This window comes from Oryza sativa, chromosome 9 (assembly GCF_034140825.1).
Source record: "Oryza sativa Japonica Group chromosome 9, ASM3414082v1".
Lineage (NCBI taxonomy): Eukaryota > Viridiplantae > Streptophyta > Magnoliopsida > Poales > Poaceae > Oryza > Oryza sativa.
In genome coordinates this window covers 11,845,797-11,856,333 of record NC_089043.1, presented here as the reverse complement: position 1 = coordinate 11,856,333, position 10,537 = coordinate 11,845,797, and the positions used below count along the sequence as shown (strand labels likewise).

Here is a 10,537-nt window from a genome sequence, read left to right as displayed (position 1 = left end):
GGGGTTAAAGGATCTTAAAAAATCTCGCTGTTAAGTTGAGGGACCTTCGGTGAACTTATTCCCATGGGGAATTACAGGCAATTAGGCCACTCATTCTTGGGCCGCCTAATGGGCTTCACCGAAGGGTCTGTCCACCCTGGGTGCCAATTAGTTCACATATTTCGCGAAGATCCCTTGCTTCACCCTTGATCTTGCGCTTCGCCTTCGGCTTCGCACTTCGCCCTTGGCTTCGCTCGGGATATTGACGATGTGTTTCAGCGGGCTCAGTCAAAGGCCCTCGTGTCATTCCTCTAACAATTTATGTTGTATAAAAGAGTAAAATAAATGTGAACTATAACTAACCTACTAACAAGGAGTAAATATATTGCTTCTGAATTTTGAATCATGACAAGCATATATGAAAACAAATGCATATATCAAAGCATTTAGCAGGCGCACACAACATCATCAAACAACATCAATTAGCAGCTAGGAACATCATTTAGTAGCAGCTAGCAGCAGCACCAAGCTTCAGTATTAGGGAATCTAAATACATGTGAATCCTTATTCTGTCAAAGTGGTTCTCCAAAGAAAAATTCGACTCCAATGGTGCTGACATTGTGAAAGATTCAAAAGGAGAGGTCATCTGCTCAAACCAAGATTCCAAATGCATCACATTTCAACCGATCGAGGCCTATGTGGGATAGAGAAGACAACTGGGGGCTCATCCGGGACGGTTGTGGGAACGGCGCTGCATCCAATGATCAAGTGGCCACCATGTTCATGCCACATGGGGACCATTAGGAAAAGAAAACATGGCATTCATATATATCAATGACAATGATCTGCTTTGCAGTGTCATGCCTAAAAAGTGTGCATTCAAAATTTCCAATAGGGAACAATTTCTGCTTTTGAGACTGGTACAGATTTATTCCCACCCTTTTGATATTTAAAATTTGTTGTCAGTTTTCGTATGTCGAATGTGAGTACTCCAGTAGAGAGTGCATTGCACATTCGTACTCGACTGTCAGGGCATGCACAGTCGACATACCAACCCACCAGAACGATTGGAACGGAGAAATTTAGTACACATGCAATTAGACCATAGGACCCTTTGTCATTATTATAAACATTCAAAAAATGTTTTCAAGTAGTGCTGACACTGGTGCGCGAATATAAATTTTGACCAGATCACGCTGTCCATTATATAATAAAATATGAGCTTATTTCCCAGTGCACTGGGAAGGTGTAATAGCCTCGGAACTGGGCATTTTAATCATATCAAAGAAGAATTATTTATAAGCCCACATGTTAGAAAAACTAACTGCCTTAGTTGTGTTATTAGTAACTTTGTACAGGCATACAGTATGGCACATTTCATTAGGCGAAAATCTGTCAGGGCATTCTAAATACTCAATTTATTTGTCGTTCGAGCAAATACACACTAAATTACTAGGTATATGGCTAATTACATCGCTATATCCTCATTAATTTACATCCTAGCTAGAAGCTGATGTAATATCTCAATACGGATTATAAAAATGAAGTTATTACGTAGTAGCAAAATGAATTTGATGCTATATGTAATTATAAAGCTAATTACATATATAGTACCTTTATTTTTTCCGTAGGACCTTTGAGCAACTATAACAGCTAGCTAAAACTCGACAAGTATGTGAAAGAGAGAGACAAAATAAAAAAAGAGTAAATTTCACTTTGGTCTAGTTCTTTTGATCCAAGTTTCACAAAGAATCAGGGCTAACACAAAGTTTTCACTTAACACCATATGTTTTTACATTTGATTGCACTTTGGAAGCAATTTGAACTGGCCCATCTACACAAGCAGGCAGAACTGCAGCTGCTAGCCATCTTCTTGCCTTTGTTCTGCGCTGTCGTCGCCTCGGCCAAAGCCAAGCCACAGCCATCGCCAAGGCTATGGTACCACAACCCAGCCACCACATCACGTCCTTGTTGGAACAATGACCTAGCTACCACCATCAACATCTCTTTGTCTGGATCCAATGTCTCCACGTCCGCGACCCATTCAAGCCCGTCGCCGATCTCTTTGTTCTGTGACCGGTGACCTCAACAATCTCCAAGCACATTCTTGTCGTTCGAGATCATTGCTTCTCCCACTTGCCGCACCTTCTCGGCTGCTCTTCTCCCCGCATATGCTCAGCTGTTATGCACGTGCAGAGCTCACCCACATCCTTGTTGCTTGGCGGTGGCCAGATCAGCATTGCCGGTGCCGAAGAAGAGAGGGTGTTGCCTGCTAACGTGGATGGGCCACAGCCAACATCCTATCCCAAATCACCAACCCCTAGTCCAAAGTGCAACCTAGTGCAAAATTATATGGTGTTAAGTGAAAACCTAATGTTAGGCCTGGTCTATTGTGAAACTCTGGTAAAAAGAACTGGTCCAAAGCGAAATTCTCATAAAAAAAAACCTGGTCTTCACATGCTCCAAGAAAATTGTATTACATATATAGATGAGCAAAATAGAGAGGTAATTAACCTTATAAATAAACTATTGTACATCTTATATTAGGTCAAACATAAGCTTATAGCTAATAGTTGGTTCTAGTATTAAAACTTATGCTATTTATTTAAGCAATGTTGATGTTAAAAGTTTTTTGGAAAAAAATGGTACTACTTTTGATGACATGACACAAACAAGCTGGCCTGTGTAAGCTACAACGAACGCGACATGCCCGGCACACGGATCTAAATAAAATGGAATTGGCGCCTTATTACAATTTACAGAACCCGGATAAAAATTAAGTACTCCCAATGTTAACTACTCTTAATGGAGTGAAAGGAGAGAAAAATAAACCTAACAAAAGGCGGGTAGTTCGATATTTAAGGTTTGCCAGCTCCACATGTAGATGTTATGGTCGGCGCTTGAAGGACTTGACTGCATAGATTGCCTGTATAAGTTCACAGACAAATCCAACCATGGCAGCCACCAGCACCGTCAGCACGAACGGATTGCTCAAGTAGCGGTGGTAGAGCTGCGCTATCCACCTAATCACGCGGGTCTTGTACATACGTTCGAGGCCCTTCCTCGTGTCGAGCAGGTAGTTGTGGCTGCGCTCGTCGGCCGGGTTGATGGTGATGCCGACGCAGAGCTCGCCGAGCATCCTGGCGACGTCGCCGTCGCTGGCCAGGAGGCTCACGATGATCCCCTTCTTGGCGAGGAGCGCGACGTCGCTCGCCGTGCCGGCTAGCTGCGACAGGAAGTAGCAGTAGGCCGTGACCTGGCTCCCCAGGCTCGGGTTGTGCTGCTCCAGCATCATCAGGTTCCGGAGGACCGTGGACGTGTTCATGTCCACCATGAGCGGCGGGATGCTCAGCCGCAGCGTCAGCGGATGGAACTTCACGTCCAGAACGGAGCGGGCGCCGCCGCCGTCGACGAACCAGCGCCACGCGCCGCTGCTGGCGCCGTGGCGGAGGTGGCGTTTCATGAAGATCACGCCGGTGGCATGGTAGAACGTCGCTGCGCGCCACCGGTACAAGGTGGGGGCGGCTGCCGTAGCTGATCTCCGGCCGGTGTCGACGACGTCGACCGGCAGCCGAACAGCATCGCCGGTAGGAATAGGATCGTCCTGTGGGACGAAGTGCTTGTGCAGCATGTGATGCAGGTGCCAGATCTCGCGGGGCACTTGGTTCCTAATGGAGTATCCGAAATGTTTGAGAAGTGCCTGGACTTGGACGGCCAACGTCTCATCGAGCTCCCTCGCCATCACCCCCGGCGTGGTTCTACATTCACGGAGCACCCCGTAGATGGCGCGGAGGACACAGAAGGGTATCTGGTTATCCAGGCGGTAGAACACGTCGCGCACCAATTCCATGTTCTGCATCGCGCTTCCAGTACCATGTTGCTGCTGCTGGCTCGTCCCCGCACCGTTGGCCCTGACGGGTAAGAGGTCATGGAGCACGAACTTGCCAAGGATGTAGCATCCGTCGAGGAGCAGCATCTGCACGAAACCCGCAGTACGTCTCATGGCATCGCAAGGCACCTGCTCCATGTAATAATGCTCCTTCGCAACGCTTTCGAGGGCAGTGACCGCATCCACTAATCTCCTCAGCACGGCAGCCTTGTGCTGCTCGTCCACCAGGATCAGAATGCCGTAGAGCATCACCTTCTTCTCCTGCTCCATCAGGTGGTAGAAGGGATTGTGGTGGTTGGGGCCGATGCACACCGCAGCCGGCCTCTGCGGAGGGCATAATAACGGAATCTTACACTCGGGTCGGTTGCTCCCTGTCCTGCTTCTCTCCCAGCAGGCCGTCAAGTTGGTGAGCAGAGTTTCAATGCAAATTTCTGCTTGGCCTTCTGCTGAATAATGTTTACAGTCAGTGTTGCAAGCATTCAAAAAACTAAGGGATATCTGCCGTACTAGCAGACTTAGGTTTGCATGATGACGATGTAGCATAGCTAAAAAAAAAACACTGTTCATACGCGGCAGGAAGAAATTAATTAGAGAGTAATTAAATTGTGTCGCCGGTATACAAACTTATGAAGTGACTGTATTTTAGTACATAAACTTTTAAATTGCTTATTATGATGTGCAAACTTGTCTAGTATGTAGTGCGAAATAGTTCAAATCGATATATTTGTGACTAATCATGTTGAGTTAGTCTGATATATAATTTCGTGCACAAACGATCAAGGGCATGACAAATGTCGTGTTTGTAAATGGGTAACAATTATTTCTTCTATTATTTTGTATATATTCACCTTTAATATGTATAATTAACATGACTTTTATATATTTGATTGAACATATGTGTATTTAGGTAACCTCATCTTGACATGAAAGCCTATATAACAATCCTAATCAGTATTCAACTTAGTGAAATTAGTTATGATGTATTATTTTGGGTTTGGATTGTACACACTAGACAGGTTTATGCATCAAAATAAGTGATTTACTTGTTTACGTACTAAATCGCACCCACCTCGCAAGTTCATATGCCAGCGGTGTAATTATTGAATTAATTAAAAGACCACAAAGCAAGCTGAGGAAATAAAAGTACAGATATATTGTTCACACTAAATTCAGCATCGCCAAACAATATAACAAAATTGTCACTTGCAAATTGCAATCTACTGCAAATCTGTGACAGCTATATTAGGTTGTTCTTTCTATACGACTGAGGGGGGCCTTGATACATATTTAAATGTATATAACTATATAATTAAACACGTTAATACTGTTTTTAATTGAACAACTATAACTTGACATTATCCGAAAAAATGTACTCCATCCGTCCCAAAATATAACAAATTGTACACTTTACAATTTATCTTAAAACGAAACAATTTTTCCATCAGCATTCTCTTCCTAACTAATCACACCTTCCAACATTCAATATCCCTACCTATCTCCAGGTTTCAACAAATGTCAACCTTCCTCTATTAAATATTCCTACTTTCTTAATAACTGTATCTAACTTTAAAAATTCTTATATTCTGGGATTGAGATAGTAGATTTCACGTTCACTATTTGGTTCATATTGGATCATCAAGTGCAATATGGAAACAATTAAAAAAATCGCCTGATTGATTACTAGAAATTAATTGTCTTTTAGCGTTTATGAATGATAATTGTAGCCCATATCATATTAACAGAATGGTTTTCCTACCGTACCGAGTAAGAAACAAGTCTATCCTATATATATCCTAATCCGTTGGCTTAGTCTGATTTTTTAACTTTTAGCTTTACCCTGAATCAAATTTTAAAATTTAAAGTAAGTAATTAATGGCTCAGAAATGTTGCATGGACATAATAAAACTTTAAGCATTATGAAGAATAGAAGGAAGAAAGACCCATGAAATACAGAAAAAAAATAGAGGACATTTGAGAATAGATTACAACAGTGCTCTTCTAAATTGAAATTATATGCGTCTTGTAGCATGCTATATATTGGCTATATATTGGACGGCCGGAGCGTAGATCTAGGTTTTGGGGCCGGATACGTCAGAGTTTCAGGCGACTGATAATTTATACAGAACACAACAGAATCATGTTTATGTTCAAAACTATTCTGAAACTGTTGCACAGTAAAATCAATATGACCCCAGTGACCATTAATTAATTACATAGATACAAATGCACTGAAGAAACAAGCCGTAATAACTATTCTGAAACTGTTACAGTAAAATTAAATTAATTAATATATGCTTCCCAGTCGACATTTCTCTTAGCAAATTACGTTTTCCGGATCCCAGTGACCATTAATTACATAGATATATATGCACTGCAGAAACAAGCCGTAAATGTGACGGACGTATACATAGATTACATCGTACGTACGTGCTTAATTACTTACCTGCAAGCTCCATATCGGTTGTCTCCTGGTGGCTATCCATAAGCTCGTTTCTCTGTATGCTATGCGTGTCTAGCTTGCTTCTGTCTTGCTCGGTAGAATTCTGCACCACTCACACACACACACATATATATATATATATATATATATATATATATATATATATATATATATATATATATATAGTCTAAGTGACAGCCACCACGATTCAAAAATATCACATCACATGCGAATATGCGATATATCGAGCACGCTACATATATACAATGTAAAGTGTAATCGAAACCAGTGAAAGTGAAGTAATTAAAGTTCGTGCAGCAACCACGCAATAAAGGTGTCCAAGGCACGTACTGGCCGGCCGTATTGGGGATTTTCTTGACCTGCAGGCGGGCCCAATCAAGGCAGTCGTTGGATGGGGTAAGTAGTCGGTTACAGTTTAGAACTTGGAGTTGTAATAGGTATTAGGACTAGAGTATGAGTCGGACTCTATCCCAGGATCGTCTCTCATAAATAGAGGGGCGTGCCTATTGTAACTGCATGGCGACTTAGCATAGCGAGAGGGAGCGGCTGCCAGCGGCGACCGGCCGTGAGTTGTTGTAACTCTGATACGCTGTATATGCCGGACCGGGGAGGAGCGCCCGTAATCAGTGCCCCAGAGATGTAGGCTACGGCTGAACTCCATTACCAAATATCGTGTCTCGGTGTAGTCATCGTTTTGGATCTCCTATGGTGTTTTCTTCCGCGTTTAGCTACCGATGTCGATTTCGGGGCTGGTTTTATAACAAGTGGTATCAGAGCCTGCGGGAGGTCCATGGTAGAGGCGCGATGGAGGTGCCCCACACTGCGTAGCTTGCTTGTAATGTCCAGGAAGGGGCATTGGCGCAAGGTGGAGCACGGCGGCGATCAACGAAGTCTTGATCGGTGGATCGAACACTTCTGGAGGCGACCGGAACCGTTGATGGCCGCTTTCAATAGGGAGATGACCAGACGTGGTGCTCGGGTTGATGGCCGCGGAAGCGATTGGCGAATCAATCGGTGGATCGGACACTTCAGGCGGGTGGCTCGAACTTTCCAGTGAGCTACTCTCGACAGGGAGACGTGCGGCCGCATGCTCGGGTTGATTGAAGCTAGAGGCGATCAGCGTTCTCGATCGGTGGATTCGAATACTCTGGGCGGGGTGGTCTGGGCCTTTCGATGAGCTGCGTTCGACAGGGAGATGGCTAGACGTAGCGCTCGGGTCGTTCGATGGCTGGAATACGGCATACGACTTGTCGGCTTCGACTCGTGACTTGATTGATGGTGTTCAATCGGAAGTAGGAGCGGGTGGTTTCTACGTGCTGTTTTTTGATGTGCTGACGATGTGGTGCGTGATGGATTGCTATTGTGGCGGCGCACATACGATAAGCGGCGGAATCAGGAAGACGGGCAGCCAATACAGACCGTCATTGCTCTATTTAATCGTGTTAGCACAGCAATATGCATTGGATGCAACTGACCGGCGGTGTTCATCGCCGGCGAGGTTCAGCGGGATGCCGGGAGGCTGCGCTAGAGGTCGTACGGGTGCGTGAAGGCTGAGGAGGTCACGGGAGGTGGCGATGTGCATGTGTTGGTGTCAAAGTCGTTACCATGTAACGTGACCAAAGCCCAGCTAGTAGGGAGGTTCGGTTTTTTTACCGAGATTGCGCAGGTCTTGATCTGGGTGTGTCATGGATGGAGTCGGCCTAGGACTCGTCTCTGTTTTGGCACAGAAGAGCAGATCGAGGGGAAACCATGTCGGGCACGGAACGGGAATCGGAGGAGGACAACGATTCGTTCTGCAATCGGACTCTATTTTTCCCAAAATAAAAGCAGCAGAGGACCACGGGATTGCATCACAAAGCAATCGGAACAAATCACCTAGCAGAGGGCGAGATTCGTACCCAATTTTCGCAGAGGTGGAGGTGCTTTGGGCAGCGAGGTCCCAGGTGCGGCAGGAGGCCCATTACAAGGTTTTCGGGCTAATGCCACAAAATTTTGGGCAACGACGTGATTTTCGTTGCAATACATAGGGGTTATTGCTACCGAAGTCTAATTTAGTTGCGATGGGGGGGCATATTACCACTAATTATGTAGTGTTGCGATTCTAATTTTTTTGTTGCAATAACTAGGAAGTATCGCAACGAATAAATCTGCGTTGTAATTAGGGTGATGATATTGCCACGCTTTATGTTATTGTTGCAATAGTTATCCATGTCGCAACGAATTTAGAGCGTTGTTATAAGGTTCATGTATATAGCAACGCAAAACTACTTTGTTGCAAATGAGTCTATAGGTATTGCAACGCAAACCTAAATTGTTGCGAATTAGTCTATAGGTATTGCAATGCAAACATGAATCGTTGCAATCATTCTTTGATATTGCAACAAACACCGAAAATCGTTGCAACTAACAAGGTTCTCTCGCAACAATATTTCGTCATTGCTATAGTTTAACGAATCGTTGCAATAGGTGAGATTGGTGGTGCCACTTGCAGATTGTTCATGGGCCCTTGTATTGTTAAACTTTAAGTTGTCTTGCATCATTATTGTGGCCCGGGCCAGGGGTCATGAATTACGTAATTAAGTCGGCCGGCCAACTAGCTGGGCTGAATCGTTGAAAAAAACAGGTATGATTAACCCTACCCTTAGCAATCGATAGATAGATAACCCTGATCAGACTAGCTAGCGCCGGTGACCCTAGTATATCTTGCACAATCGCCGGCGACACCGAAGCACTCGACGCTGGCGAGACCACACCCTGTCCCTGTCTCCCAACTCGATATCTCGACGCCGTCCGAATCGATCAATATATTTATATATATTCAGGTACCTCTTCGATCACGAGTGCAATGAAAACTGTTGATTCTTTTTTTCTATATATCTATGTAATTAAAATTTGGTTTATTTCATTGCATACTATCCCTTAGGCAAATTTGGTAACGGATTTTCTCACTTGGAATATGGCATGTGATGATGATCATAGTTGGATGCTATTGTCTCAGTCAGATGATGCGTGGCAAGTTGGATTCGAGAAATTCATTGAACATACATTTGAAGGTACCTATCCAGGAGAGACTGCGGCCTGTCCATGTACTAGGTGTTGTTGCATGGCGTACGGAACGAAAATTGAGGTTCAACAACACTTGCTTGGTAGAGGGTTTGATAAGGATTTCATAAAACAGAAACGTTCTGTTAGTAAACCTATGGTTGTGGATGATCGGGAGATTAGTGAAGCCGAAGTTGATGATGTCGGCTCTGTCGATAATTTGCTTTCTTCGCTAATTAGTGGTGCTATACACGGGGATATCAGAGATAATAATATTAAGGTGCCAAATGAGTCAGCAATTTTTTCAGTTTATGGAAGAAGCTCGGAAAGAATTATACCCAGGGTGCAAGGAGGCTACAAAGGTATCTTTCATTGTTAGGCTATTTCAGATTAAGTGCATGTACGGTATCAGCAACAATGCCATGGAGCAAATACTTCACTTATTCTGTCTTTTGCTCCATGAGGGATATTGTGTCCCAAATACTTTGGATAAAGTTCGTAAGGTAGTCCGAGATCTTGGGTTGGACTACCAAAAGATTCATGCTTGTGTCAATGATTGTGTGTTATTTCGTGGAGAGTATGATAAGATGAACACATGTCCAACATGTGGGGAGAGTAGGTGGAAAAATATAGATTCTGGAGAACTCGGGGAAGGAAGTGGTATTGGAGGAGCAAAGAAAAAGGTCCTTCGTCCTCGTAAAATACTTCGGTATTTTCCACTTATTCCTCGACTTCAGAGATTATATATGAATGAGACCACATCGACATATATGCGTTGGCACAAGGAAGAATTGGTTGATGATGGGAAAGTGCGGCACCCAGCAAACTCATTAGCATGGAAGCACGTAAATGAAAAGTTCAGGGATCGGTTTGCATCTGATCCACGCAATGTTAGGCTTGGACTTGCATCAGACGGATTCAATCCATTTGGGATGTTGAATGTGACTTACACTACATGGCCGGTGATCCTAATTCCTTATAATCTGCCTCCTTGGTTGTGCTTGAAACAATCTTATTGGATGATATCGATTCTGATACCTGGGCCTAGATCTCCAGGGATGAACATTGACGTATATTTGCAGCCGCTGATCGATGAGCTTAAACAGCTATGCACTGAAGGAGTTGAAACATGGGATGCCAAGGTGAAAAAGAATTTTACGCTACGT

At 43.9% G+C, this 10,537-nt stretch overlaps 1 protein-coding gene across 1 annotated transcript; it reads right to left on the bottom strand.

The window, feature by feature from the left end:
- Positions 1-2,008: 2,008 nt before the first annotated feature.
- Positions 2,009-6,145, bottom strand: LOC107278553 (uncharacterized). The gene has a single exon (XM_015756013.3). It carries the CDS (start codon positions 4,433-4,435, stop codon positions 2,867-2,869), a length of 1,569 nt encoding a protein of 522 aa, XP_015611499.1. The 5' UTR covers positions 4,436-6,145; the 3' UTR covers positions 2,009-2,866.
- Positions 6,146-10,537: the final 4,392 nt, after the last annotated feature.

Bases quoted from the DNA above. Each gene is read 5' to 3' on its own strand.
- LOC107278553 (XM_015756013.3), bottom strand. From the start codon at position 4,435: ATGAACAGTGTTTTTTTTTTAGCTATGCTACATCGTCATCATGCAAAC.